A 14,357-nucleotide genomic window follows, 5' to 3' on the forward strand; every position below is an offset into this window, starting at 1 on the left:
AATGCTGGCGCTGTCTGGCAATTAAAAAAAAAAACGCTGGTGGCAAAATAATTAACACACCTCACACCAAGGGAAAATCTGATAAGATAATCTGTAGAACCATCAAGTAAATCGGGACATAGCTAGGATTGTCGGAAGGGGGGAAATCGGCCCAAAATCAACCCGATTATCTTTTGGTGTGTATCAAGGATTAGGTGCCCTTGAACACAATTTGAAAGACCTCAAGTCTTTTACTGTTGTTAACAGAAATAAAAGCATGAAAGATTTGAAGATTTGTCAATGAAACAGCATTTGAATCTCAGGGTTCATAGGGTTCACATGGTCATGCGTTTGTTCAAATATGATATGAAGTGGCCTTATTTGAACTTATTGAAGGCACTCTTTCTGTGTTTTTAGATTGCAGATTCTGAAGGACCATTTCACATACTCGCTCTACGTCAATATATGTCGCTCCCTCTTCGAGAAGGATAAGCTCCTCTTCTCATTCTGTCTCAACGTCAACCTGCTCAAACACAACAAGCTGGTGAGTCACTCACCCAGCACACAGCTGTGATTTATTGGAATAATATCTTCAGTCAAGATATTAGTTCAGCAAATAAATACCAAAATAGCAGGAATCAAGAGTTTACTTTCACACAAGTCGTCTTGAGGTTAATGGCTCATTTGTACGGTCATCAACTTTTTCCTGCCTGTGTGTCTGCATGCATGAGTCTGACAGTGTTAAATCTTCTCTCTTTCAAATGATCTTTTGTTGATTTATGTTCATGGCACCGGCTCTCCGTGCCTGTGCTGTTACTGGAGTCGCAACTGTCTATCATCAGTTTATTGTGCTGTCAGTAATTCTGTCAGCTCCTGAATCAAGCAGCGTGCCAGTTAGTTTATTTTCACACCGACTGCAGCTTTATCTTGCACCGGCTTTATGACTCATTCGCTGTCCTTTACAGAACACTTAATCCAGCAAGTCATGCCTAAACTGTTTTCATAAAGTAAAAAAAAATAGCGATGTAAGTTATTCTAATGAACGAGGTTATGCACGGATGACTTTCTCATACATAAAACCTAATTCAGAATAGATCAATTTCCACTTCTTTTCCATTCATTCCAGGTAGATGAGACAGAATGGCGTTTTCTCCTGACAGGCGGAGTGGGTCTGGATAACCCTTATCCAAACCCCTGCACCTGGCTGCCCAAAACTTCTTGGGATGAAATCTGTCGTTTAGATGAGATGGAGCGCTTTAAAGGACTGCGGCAAGACCTGGCCCGTCTGCTGGAGGACTGGAAGAAAGTTTATGACAGCAAGGTGAGATTAAACGCACACAATTTTTTCCTCCTCCTGTGGTGTGAAATGAACAAATGGGGTATGAAAAGAAGACCAGATTTTTCATTTCATGGCGTGTGTTCTGCAGGAACCCCATCACAGTCCTTTTCCTTCAGTGTGGCAGGAAAAACTGGGACAGTTCCAAAGAATGCTTGTGATTCGATGTTTACGGCCAGACAAGGTATGATTCAAGTTTAACCACTTTACTCCCAAACCCAATAAGCTTTTTTAAGATATACTTTTAGTTTGACTGAGAAAGTATTGCACTGTTTCTCACTTTGCCCATTTCAGGTCGTGCCCATGGTACAGGAGTTTGTGTCAAGTAACCTTGGACAGCAGTTTATTGAGGTTCCTCCTTTTAATCTGGCCACGGCATTTGGGGATAGTCACTGCTGCGCTCCGCTCATTTTTATCCTGTCACCTGGATCAGACCCCATGGCAGCACTTCTGAAGTTTGGCGAGGAGCAGGTACAAACAAGAATTGGTACACATTTAATGCAAATATTATTGAACTTGTGATATTTGGATATTTGTGACCCTGTCTGTGAAATCCAGACTGACGTCTCATAATTCTCAGATAAGGAGCATCGAAGTTTGATTTCACATTTATTTCAATCATTGAGCTGGCCTTACTTAGTCATTATTAAAGGTTTCGTTCTTCCTGTAGTCCAAACCGGCTGTACGCTGTAGGCTTTGAAAGGGGAATTCTGTTAAAGAAAATATATCTCCTGGCATTGAACTTTGAGCTTTATAATTTTGCAGATATTATTTATGCTCTAACAGCAACATTACACACTAACTAAAGTTTGAACAATGGGAAAAGGAAAAATTGACCTTTAAAGATATCACGGTTATATTTTCACCGCTTGTTCTTGACATTATGTAGGATAATATTATGTACAAACCAGTAAATTTCAGTAAGGTTCTCAAAGGCTTAATGATAATGTGAATAAATTATTAACACACGCTGTTGTTATTTACACACTATTTGTCTTATTGTTCAGGGCTTCACAGGAAACAAGCTGACCTCCCTATCTCTGGGTCAAGGTCAGGGACCCATTGCAATGAGTATGATCAAGACTGGTGTGAAAGAAGGAACTTGGGTGGTCCTACAAAACTGCCACCTAGCCACCTCCTGGATGTCTACCCTCGAGCGTGTCTGTGAGGTATATAGTAAAATTTGATCATGATGAAATAACAGTTTGTTATTAATTCATGCAAATTATTATTTTACGATTATTCAATCAAGATTTGTTTCTTTATCGTGATGCATATACATCGTGATACAATATATACATGCATACTGCATATACTTACTCATATGCAGTATACACACACTGCTTGATAGAATAGTAAGATGTTGGCTAGGTCGTATTTTAGGATTTTAATTTGAAAAGCATACTGGGATCTTTAATGTCAAGAATGGGTTTGTTTTGATATGTAGTCAATGTTTACAAATTTAGAGTCCATTTAAGCGCATCAGTTCTTTTGCCGTTTATGCAGTACAATTTGGTTACAGTAATTACACTACCTGTTACATTTACACATAACATATCACTGAAAGCAGCATGTTGATCTTCCTCAGGAGCTGAACCCAGACACCACTCACCCAGACTTCCGTCTGTGGCTGACCAGTTACCCCTCTCCAAACTTCCCTGTGGCTGTACTTCAAAATGGAGTCAAGATGACCAACGAGGCCCCCAAGGGACTGCGCTCCAACATTATCCGCTCCTTCAACATGGACCCCATATCTGACCCTGAGTTTTTTGACAGCAGCTCAAAGCCGGTAGGTGTTTCACACAGGTTAACAGGGCTCTCACTATACTGCCTGTTAATTCTGTCTTATATTCATATGAATATCTGTCTGTGTTTTCAGGCTGCCTTCAAAAAGCTTCTGTTCAGCCTGTGCTTCTTCCATGCACTGACCCAAGAGAGAAGAAAATTCGGTCCTCTCGGGTGGAACATTCCCTACGAATTCAATGAGACAGACTTGCGCATCTCTGTCCAGCAGCTACAAATGTTTTTGGACCAGTATGAGGTGCGGTCACGTGTCTCTTTTACATCCACATTCAAACAAGAGACACAAGCATCTTCACGTCACCCTTTTGCTTTTTATGCTTTCCAGCATGCCCTTAAAAAATAGCGTTCTTGACATTTCCCCAACTTCAGAAGCGCTTCTCATACTTTCCTTTTTCCTTTCAAAACAAGCAGACTGTATAAGCTGATCAAGAGCCGCTCTGAATGCTCTGACATTTCTACAGTACTAAAGAGTGCCACCCACTGCATTAGCAAGGGAAATTTCAACAGGAAATGTCACAATCCCGCCACTCCTCTGTCCATCTTTTCATATGCCCCTTATAGATTGTTATATCGAACCCACCACGCTGACATACACCTCTGCTTAATAAAAAGAGCCTTTGTTGAGCAGCCATGCTTTCATGACAAAAGGTTGTTGCCTTTTTATCAATTACAACAGTGGGGTGAAAGAGGGGCTGTCTGAGCCGTCATGGTCAAAATGGACCACTTTTATGATACTTTTGGATTATTTTACGCTATAGTTTCGGTTTAATGTAATTGGATAAAATAGTTAAACTACCAGTATGGTTTCTTATTCTGTGCTTATTTTTTTGTCTAAACTTAATGAAATAACATCATGTAAGGGGACTGAAAATGAAATACTAAGCTTATAATTTGTAATACTTATAATAAGTAATCATATGGCGCATTTCCATTGCATAGTACCCCACTGTTTGTGTCAAGTGGGGTCAGCTTACTTTTGGGGGCTTTTCCACTGGGTGCAGTAAGTAGTCCCGTACTTTTTTTAGTACCACATCGGTTTGAGTTCCAAAAGACCCAAGCTGATACCAAATCGTGACGCGAAAACACTGTAGATCACTGATTGGTCAGGAGAATCGGCACTACCATCGTCATCGCTATAATGTAAAATATTAGCTTTACCTTCATGCTAGCTTGCACTGATTCGAGTAAACCTGTTGTCATCTGTGCTTTGCTGTAATGGTACATTCACACGGGGCGAAATTGTTAACACTTGACGGAAGGTTTGTCTGAATCGTGGCCAACAGCCAATTACGGTGGCCGCAACACATGCTCTGGTCTTCCATAAACGGAATTGGCCTGCTTTGCCTAGGTTATTTGCATAAGACGATCTGATCGGCTGGTGCGCGCGTTGCCGCTTGAAAAGTTGAAAAATGTTCAACATCTTCTGCGAGCAACAGCACTGACGCGGCGCTGATGGATCCACAATTCAGTTCGGCAACGCATGACGTCACCCATTAAAAGTGAATGGGAAGCGTTATCGCTAACGCCTCGTGTAATGCACTGTCCGGAAATTCCAAACTCCCTTTAGCAATGAAAGCAGGTTGTGAATCAGGAACAACAGTTTTTTTCTAGACTTGCAGTTTGTGGCGGCACATTCGGGACGCGCATGTCCTCATATATGCTTAAATGCAACTTAAATGAGGCTCAGCGGAGTGCGTCGACTGACACCACATGTGTACAGAAACTGTCATGTTTGACAGAGGTAGTGATAAACACGATGTGCAAACAACTATTTGTGGTGGTCAATTTTAATTTTGAAATAAATGAATGTATGGGAATGTACAACGACGCTCTCACTTGTATGATGTCACAGCAGTAGGCAGCGCAAATATAACGTCACGCCTGTAATCCCTCCCACTCCGAAGTGTTGCTAAACTCGATAGAAAAGCTTACCAAGCCAAAGTGAGGTGAGCTGACACGACCTGACCCAAACCAAACCGTGGGGTACTATGCAAAAGTATAAGATGTGAGGTACAGTTTATCATATTGTTTAGTGTTGCTTACTGTATATACATTAGACTTAATAACCAGTTTGTACAGCTGTGGTTAAAGATAATTTCACTTGTATTACGTGTCTTCACCAGGAGATTCCTTTCGATGCTCTTTGCTACATGACAGGAGAGTGTAACTACGGAGGTCGTGTTACAGATGACTGGGATCGCAGGACACTGCGCACAATCCTTTCCATCTTCTACACACCCGAGATCATTGATGACCCCAGTTACAAGTTTGACTCCAGTGGCCTGTATTATGTCCCACCTGAAGGAGATGTAAGATACACTGCACATTTATAAAATGTTTTTTTAGAAAGATTGTTCCTGTCACACAGTCGGTGGCCATCTTGGGTTGTGCACTTTACCTTACCTTTTAAAAATGTTTTACTTTAGATAGCATCACACCATGGTCACATTATCACAGTGGGCTCAGAGCAAATTACTAGCAAACACTACCTGCACTTTTGTTGAGCACATTATAGAGGCCTTTTTGTTTATTTCACATTTATGTTGCATTGAAGAACTGCTGGATAAGCGTAATCACGGTCGATATTAGGAAACAATAACACAGTTTGGTAAATCTGTACTTTATGCCTGGTTTAAAGAGAAGTCAATTAAGTATCAACCAGTAAAGAACACATACTGTAGTCAGACCTTGTTGAGTTCTGGAGGCGTAATGTTAGACAAAATTTTCAAAGCAAATATTTAAGTTAGTTTAATATTTCTTTAATAAAGAGATTCTTTACCCTGGTACAGCTAAAACTCAGAGCCAAGGCTTGGTTTTCTTTAAAGTCCCAGTAAACAAGAAGTTACGATCGACTTTACTTTCATATTGTGACACATTTCTTAGTCGAATAGAATATCACACGGGTAAAAACAATGGGTGTGGCTTGTGAATTCATTGGATATACAGTACTGTGCAAAAGTCTTAGGCCATCATCGCCAGCTTTGTTGTTTTAGCAAAGTTTAATGTCCAGCCATATTTATTTTTCACTCTTTTTTAAGATACAGACAGAAAATACAGGAAATATTTACACAAAATTAAAAACAAAACAATTTTCAGAACTAAATGTCTTCTTCAGGCATCAATCAGTATTAGTGAGATCTCTCTTGGCAAAAAACATATCTTGAGCTTTTTTGAGGAGACTGAAGTCCTAAAGTCATTCGATTAGAATTAGAAATTAGGATTTAATTTTATTTAAGAGATCCTGCAGCTGCCTGCTATTGATCAAGTGGAAGCAGGGATTACCCTAAATACTTGACACTTCAGCTTATACTTTTATTCTGTTTTTAATACTACATACACATTTCCTGTATTTTCTGGGTGTATTCTAATAAAGAGACTGAGAAATAATTATATATGATCACTATACAATTACAAAAACAACAAATCTAATGGTAGCATGGTGGCCTAATGTAGCATTCACAGACGTGGCAAGCGAGAGTGATTTACATGTTAAGTCAATGTAAAGACGTGAATAGGCATCATGTGGCGTGGATGGCGCGTTCTGTGCCAATTGTGCATTGCCGCGAAAAAAAAAAAGAATTTAGGAGGATATTCACGCCGCATTAACCAATCAGGAGCTTGCTCTAGTAGTGACTTGATTACAGGGAAGACCCTCCCATGACGCGAATTTCCGCATGAATGTCTCGAATGAAGTGAGTAAACTCAAAATGTTCAAGCGGCCACCACACGCAAATAGCGCGTTTTTGCCGCCTCTACCGTGGCTGGTGTGAACACACAGTAAGACTTTTGCACAGTACTGTATAAAAGCGACTGACAGTTGGAGGGGAAGGTGTTTATGGATGCTCCCGCCCAAGCCGTCAAGTTGACATCATTAGAGAACGATCTCCACTAAAGGGGGAGTACATTTTCAGATTTTAATTAAAGAGGGCAAATGAATAAAAAAAATAATGACACACGGATAAATAGTTTATAATGAACACTGCAATATTACATAAAAAAATAAGAATAGTCATTTTTGATTTAATGGGGACTTTAAAGCAGGACCATGTGCAGCTTAGCATTAGAAAGCTTAGCAGTCTTTTTTTGTACATACTCAGGTTTGTATACATCATGTTCTCTGTGAGCTCATTAGCCCTCCTGCATTATACAGCTCTCTATAAAGTGCTACAGATATGATTGATTTCGCTCCACAAAGAGAATACATCTTTGGAAACGCATTGAACCGCCCCTTGTGAATGTTCTGAAAAGGATTATGAGCTATAAGTGCAATAACTAAACACAGCGGGTTGCTGCCAGTGGTGATGTCTGATTTATTTGCTAGCACATGTATAATCTATGCCCAATTTTATTTGGCATTTTCTCTCGAAATCTTTTATTCATGAATGTCATTTGCATAGCCATTATTATAAATGTCAGCATTCTCAAGGGTAGCCGGTTTTAAGTGCGTGCCATTATTTAGCGTCAGCGTCCTGGATTTGGTGTTGCATTAAGAAGCTGATTGTTTCTTTTTTTTAGCATAACACCTACGTTGAGTACACTAAGACACTTCCTTTAAATCCCTCACCTGAAGTCTTCGGCATGAATGCCAATGCTGACATTACCAAAGACCAAGTGGAAACCCAGCTGCTGTTCGACAGTATTCTTCTCACTCAGGTGTGCAAGTACATTTTATTTATTTATGCAACCTTCTCCTTTAAGTGTTTAATCTATGAGTTCATATCATTTTGATTCACATTGTGAACCATATAAGTGAGCATTTGTTTCTTACATGCTTGTTTTCTCTCTCCAAGTCTCGTTCTTCAGGTAGTAGCGGCGCATCCGCCGATGACATGGTGTATGAGGTGGCTGCAGACGTTCTTAATAAACTTCCCCCAGACTTTGACATAGATGCTGCCATGCGCAGGTTCCCCACCTGCTACAGCCAAAGCATGAACACAGTGCTGGTGCAAGAGATGGGACGATTTAACAAACTCTTGCAGACCATCCGGGATTCCTGTGTCAACATCCAGAAAGCCATTAAGGTCAGAACTTAAACAAAACCTCCGTGGAGGTCTAAAACCTGCGGTTTTTGACTCGTATAAGGTCATATAATATAAAATAATTAAATCCTTAGTATACGCATTTTAGATGTATTTTAAGATTTAATTCTTAAAGGGCTAGTTCACCCAAAAATGAAAATTCTGTCATCATTTACTCACTCTCATGTTGTAACAAACCTGTATAAATTTCATTGTTCTGATGAACACAAAGGAAGATATTTTGAGAAATGTTTGTAACCAAACCGTGGTTTGTGGACCCCATTTGCTTCCATAGTATTCTTTGTTCCTACTATCAAAATATCTTCCTTTGTCAGAACATTGAAATTTATACATGTTTGTAACAACATGAGAGTGAGCAAATGATGACAGAATTTTCATTTTTGGGTGAACTAGCCCTTTAAGAATTAAATCTAAAAATAAATCTCAAATGCGTACGCTAAGGATTAAATTATTTGTTAGCTGTTATTCCCAAATGCACATAAAGCTTGGTTTATACCTTTTATGTTATGTTTCAGTTTTTATTTATACTTCTGCATCATTGTGCGTGTCGACGTGCAATAACAAATGAAGAAACACTAGTAGGCAATATCCACGGGGATGTTACAAAATCAAGGGAAATTGCAAAGAAGAAGAAGATTTACCATTTTATTATAGAAAACTGTATGGAAAATATATTAAATAATTTCATTAAATGTAAAGTTTTAGCACATATTTTGTGTACAGTTTTCTATAATGAAATCTGGTATGTTTTCATTTTAATCATTCATTCATTTAAAATTGGCAGGAAAACCTTTCATAGTCACCAGGCTATGCTGTAGGATACGGTGTAGGGTTTGCGTCTTTGCGTAGGCTATGCTGTACAATCGATGCAAAAGTATAAATGTGAGCTTTACATGTATAAGGACATTTAAAGGGTAAGTGAATATAAATAACTTAAAGTTCAGAAAATTCATTTATGCGCTGATTAAGTGGATACAATTGATGTTAACTAAAGAGTTCTCAGTAATAGTATATTATAGAAATAATAAAATAGAAATGAGTTCTTTCCACTAGTTTTATCAGTTTGAGGCTTTGCTGTTGCTTTATTATTTTCCATTAATAACATAATTGTAATATATTTACATACATATAATTTTTACATTTTATAAGCACATTTTAATTAAGTTTATTTAACTACGTTCGGGAGGAGCATGGTCTTGTAATCTAACCAATTAGCGTGAAGAGGTCTGTATGTATAGCCGCCCCTCACCTCCATCACTCACCACCTATATTGATTACATGTTAATGCGAACACGTGAAATAAAAAATTGCCTTCATTTCTGCCCTATGTTTTTATTTTATTTTATTATAATCATTCCATAAATCTTGTCTGAGCGCTCCATAAGAACAGCTCCATAATCTTCTACTGTTTGTATTTTGCCATCCAATATATTTCTCTTTTGTTAACTATTAAAATTATACTATTACTCAATCTAAAAACAAACGGTGCTAAATAGCACTAAAAGTGGTTCCTGGCTCGTAATCATAGAGGAACCATTTTAGTGCTATATAGCACCTATGAAGCACCTATAAAGAACCATACGGGGGTCATACAGCAACACTGTAGCACCACACACTGAAAAAAAGATTCATTCAATTTTCTCAATTTTTTAAGGTAAGTGGTTGCAATCAATTTATTTAAGCTACATTTAAACAAACAAATTAGAAAGGCCAAACAAAACAAAAAACTTTTGTTTAAATGTAGCTTAAATAAATTGATTGCAACGACTTAAAAAAGAGTAAATTGAATGAATCATTTTTTTCAGTGCATATGGTTCTACATAGCACAATATATGGCACTTAAAATGGTTCCTCTATGATTATGAGCCAAGAACCAGTTTTAGTGCTATTTAGCACCGTTTGTTTTTAGAGTGTACTAAATGTTTCTTATAAAAGTTTTTGAGCATTCACTCTCTGCTGAAAGACACCAGGAAAATTCATCCTGCCCCAGGGCAAATCCTAATGCTGTGAACCCCATCTAAACCTCCTTTGACAGCTCCAATCCCAGTTAGCCTTACCGTCCCACAGGGTGAGAGAGATCTGATCACAGCCAATGGCATTCATTGTGCTTATATGAACCTTATCCTTTAACCTAACCCTAAAATAATCCTCTTTTCTGACTGAGCTTGAGTTCTGCCCAGAGGCGTCTCTCTTAACATCCACTGCATGAATTTCCTTTCCTCATTATCATTAATGATTATTCATCTCTATACCACATCAAATAGATAAGGTTAAATTCAAGCTGAGTTTATATGAAGTTTATAAAAACAAGACTTATTGGAGAAGAAATAAATAAGTACAGAAATGTACCAAATAAAATAGCAATCTGTCGACATACTCCCTCAGAAGACAAATTCTGTATTCGTGATGTACAAGTGTTTTAAGTAGTTCTTTATCAGATCATTTGTGTTAATATGGATATTTAATATGAATAAGATGAATACATTTGTGTTTTCTGGAACAGGGCCTGGTGGTCATGTCTGCTGAACTCGAGGAGGTGGTGAGCAGCATTCTGAAGGGTCGCATCCCTGCCATGTGGATGAAGAAGTCATATCCCAGCCTCAAACCCCTGGGAAGCTACATAAATGACTTTCTTGAAAGACTCAAGTTTTTACATGTAAGTCATAAAGCTGATTTTAGCACTTCATGGTGTTCTCTAATCCATAATTCATTTATTTTGCCACACTCGGGCCTTTTAACACTTTTTTGTCATGGAAATAGCAAGTTTGCAATTTTCTTTTCGTGAGACTAATTCCCATGCATGCTGTGCACATGATTTAGTTAGAAAGTTTTCTTTCCTGGTTTGATCTCATTCTGTATATTATAATGTTGTGATAAGTAGTTTATAGTTTTATTATTCTCATAACATGCAAATAATAAAACCACAGCTATTTCAATGATCAGTTTTTAAATGGATTGTTTTTCAGTCAGATATTGAGAAACTGAGCAAGACTTAATGAATGTAATGTGCATTGTGAGCCACGGGAAAATCACATGAACTGCAGCTGACTCACTGTCTCATTCAATGAGCACAGATTACATCACTTCATCCGCCACAGACTGTGAAGCAAATAACAGAAATCATACTCTGAAATGTAACAGACCTTTAAAGTAATCCTGTCTGTCTCAATGGTTCATTGTGGCCTTCGAGTTAGAACAGTTATGAGCGTTTTTCACATCGGTATTGTCTGTTTTATTCACACAGGAATGGTACAAGGGAGGCACGCCTGCGGTTTTCTGGATGTCTGGATTCTTCTTCACTCAGGCCTTCCTCACGGGAAGCCAGCAGAATTACGCTCGCAAAAAAAACATTCCCATTGACCTGCTCAGCTTCGACTTTGAAGTCATGGAGGACAAGGAGTACAAAAGCTCCCCAGAGGACGGTGAGAAAGACAAAGAGGGAAAAAGAAAGCACTGACAAGCATGAAATGTGAAATTTATGAGAGGGAAATGGGTACAAATAGAAAGAGAGATACACGGTTTCATTAACCCCTTGCCGCGGTTGAGTGCCATCAATCAGAGTCAACATTACAGTGCATTGACATCAGACCCCCGCTGCTCTTTCATCAGTACATGATGAGCATCTCTCCAGAGGAAACCATCACACACTGTGTGTGCCACTGTTTATGTGTCTGCGCTGAGTTTTATCAGATGATTTCTGATGGTCTGCTCCATGTTATGTAGAGTTCAATCAGTTGCTCTCTTTCAAAACGTAGTGGGAATCATAGGCACTTTAATGTGAAGGCTATAACTAAAGGGTAGGTGCGGTGGCATAACTATGCTGCCCTTAACAAGGTTCTTTGTTTAAGTCAGTCTTTGAAGCATCATAATTTGTTCTTTTGCGGTGAAGAAAAATTTCAGCGTGTATCGTATTCATAATTTTTTATTCAATAATGAAGAGGTTTGATGTGTATTACATCTTTATACTTATGCTTTATTTGATTATTGTATTGTTAAAAGTTTTAATGTGTGTGCGTTTCTTTGGCTCAGGTGTTTACATCCATGGCCTGTTCTTGGATGGTGCACGCTGGGATAGAAAGACAAAACGCTTGGCAGAGTCTTTCCCCAAAATCTTGCATGACACCATGCCTGTGGTGAGAAACTTTAAATTCAAGGCTGGCTTTTCTATATGTAACTCAATGAACATTTTATGCAAAGATAACTTGCAAAGTTGTCTTATTTCACCTTTAGTCACATTAAAAGGGGGCATAACATGAAAATCTGACTTTTTCATGTTTAACTGCTATAATTGGGTCCCCAGTGCTTCCATCAACCTAGAAAATGTGAATAAGAACAACCCAGTAACTTAGTTTCTGCAAGCATGTGAAAAAATAGGTCATTGAAATTTGGATCCCCTTGTGTTGTCAGAAGGGGATAATACCGCCCCTTCATCTGCACTATCCAACCAGGGTACTGTTATTTAGTGCATGGGTCCCTACATGGCACATTTTTGCTCACACCTACAAAGTAGCAATTTTTAACATGCTATAATAAATGATCTGTGCGGTATTTTGAGCTAGAACTTCAAATATGTACTCTGGGGACACCAACGATTTATTTGACATCTTAAAAAAAGTCTTGTGAAATGTCTCCTTTAATCCTATTCCTTATTAAGTTTTATACCACCTGGCTGATGAATGCTTTATTCTGATTGGTTGAGAAATGTTCCACAGGTTTGCATTATTTTTCGATAAACGCACACCTGACCTGTCAAATGTCTTAAAATAAACCACCAGAAGAATGTCTGTAGCAACCGTGGTATAAGCGTAATCGTCAATTATTATTAGCGGCCCATCGTCAATTATTCTTTACATAATTGTTCATGTTAGTTCATTTTGCATTAGCCTATCTAATGTTAACAGTTACAACTTTTAATTTTGAAAATGTATTAATAAATGCATTAGAAGTATTGTTCATTGGTTCATGTTATAGCTAAAACATTAACCAATTTTAAACAATTTTACAACCTTATTGTAACTTTATTATTTTAATGATAGATATAACATGAATACCATATATGAGATATTTAAATACGTTGTTTACCTTTTCAGTTCTGTAAGAATATTTAACAAAGATTTCTATTAACCCCCTCATTCGGTCCATGTCACCATGCATGTTTCCATGATAAAAAAAGTGTATTTACTGATATTTAATATTTAGACACACCAGGGCAGCTTATTACTGAAATATGTTCTTGACCAGCCGAGAACTTAATTATGCATTTGTTACTTATGGTAAAATAACCCTTTGAAATGCAAATTTCATAAAACCATTATAATTTCTAATGAATGCATTTTAGCTAAAACACTGTGAATAAACACACGCAGACCTGAATCTTATTAAAACTAACAATGTCTATTATACACATACAATCATTTTTGTTTTTCAGAGTTTTGTTAAATTTCTCCGCTGGCTTTGCATGTGTTTGTGGTGACAATGTTATTAAACAAAATGTGTTTTAAGCATCAGCAGGGGGAAACTAGTAAAGCTATATATTTGTAGTTGCATTAGTAAATTATTATCATTGATTTAAATGAAAAAAAATGAAATAATGACATTGATTTACACTAATAAATGATATATTTTTTAATGAATAGTTGAATCAATATTAGACAAATTCTAACTGCACATCATACTGTTTCTGTCTGCAGATTTGGCTTAAACCCATGAAGAAGCAGGACATTCCAGAGAGGCAGTGCTACATCTCTCCTGTCTACAAAACTAGTGAGAGACGCGGGACCCTTTCTACTACAGGTCACTCCACCAACTATGTCATTTCTATGACTCTAAATTCAGATGTGCCTCCAGAGCACTGGATTCGTCGTGGGGTGGCTTTACTGTGCCAGCTTAACTCGTAGATATTATTTCATTTAGAAGTATCATAAAGTAGATTGAGTTCTGTGATCCTTGTGTTTATTATTACTCATCATTAAACAAGTGCCTAAATTGATCTTGCCATCCCTACATTCTCTAAAGTTTACATTTTTAGATTTTAATAACCCCAAACTCACAAAGTAGTATTTGTAAACTTTATTTTCCACTTCCGACAAAGAAATGCACAGCCAATGATAACCTTAAACATTCAAGCCAAATAAACAAAGGATTAAAAAATTGTCCAGCCTTAACTGACTTCTAAAATTTAGGTTATGGATATTTAATAA

The 14,357-nt window shown here is 37.8% G+C and overlaps 1 protein-coding gene across 1 annotated transcript in view; it reads left to right on the forward strand.

Annotated features, from left to right (window-relative positions):
* dnah7 (dynein, axonemal, heavy chain 7) overlaps nt 1-14,083 on the forward strand; it is a 74,739-nt gene extending 60,656 nt beyond the window's left edge. The window contains exons 52-65 of the mRNA XM_065251585.2: nt 397-523; nt 1,106-1,300; nt 1,407-1,499; nt 1,610-1,786; nt 2,323-2,484; nt 2,904-3,104; nt 3,195-3,356; nt 5,242-5,427; nt 7,634-7,771; nt 7,909-8,139; nt 10,661-10,813; nt 11,402-11,579; nt 12,187-12,290; nt 13,848-14,083. Of these exons, the coding sequence (XP_065107657.1) occupies nt 397-523; nt 1,106-1,300; nt 1,407-1,499; nt 1,610-1,786; nt 2,323-2,484; nt 2,904-3,104; nt 3,195-3,356; nt 5,242-5,427; nt 7,634-7,771; nt 7,909-8,139; nt 10,661-10,813; nt 11,402-11,579; nt 12,187-12,290; nt 13,848-14,054 (2,314 nt within the window). The 3' untranslated portion in view covers nt 14,055-14,083. The remainder of the gene's footprint in view (nt 1-396; nt 524-1,105; nt 1,301-1,406; nt 1,500-1,609; nt 1,787-2,322; nt 2,485-2,903; nt 3,105-3,194; nt 3,357-5,241; nt 5,428-7,633; nt 7,772-7,908; nt 8,140-10,660; nt 10,814-11,401; nt 11,580-12,186; nt 12,291-13,847) is intronic.
* The last annotated feature ends 274 nt before the right edge of the window (nt 14,084-14,357 follow it).

This window comes from Paramisgurnus dabryanus, chromosome 15, assembly GCF_030506205.2.
Source record: "Paramisgurnus dabryanus chromosome 15, PD_genome_1.1, whole genome shotgun sequence".
Lineage (NCBI taxonomy): Eukaryota > Metazoa > Chordata > Actinopteri > Cypriniformes > Cobitidae > Paramisgurnus > Paramisgurnus dabryanus.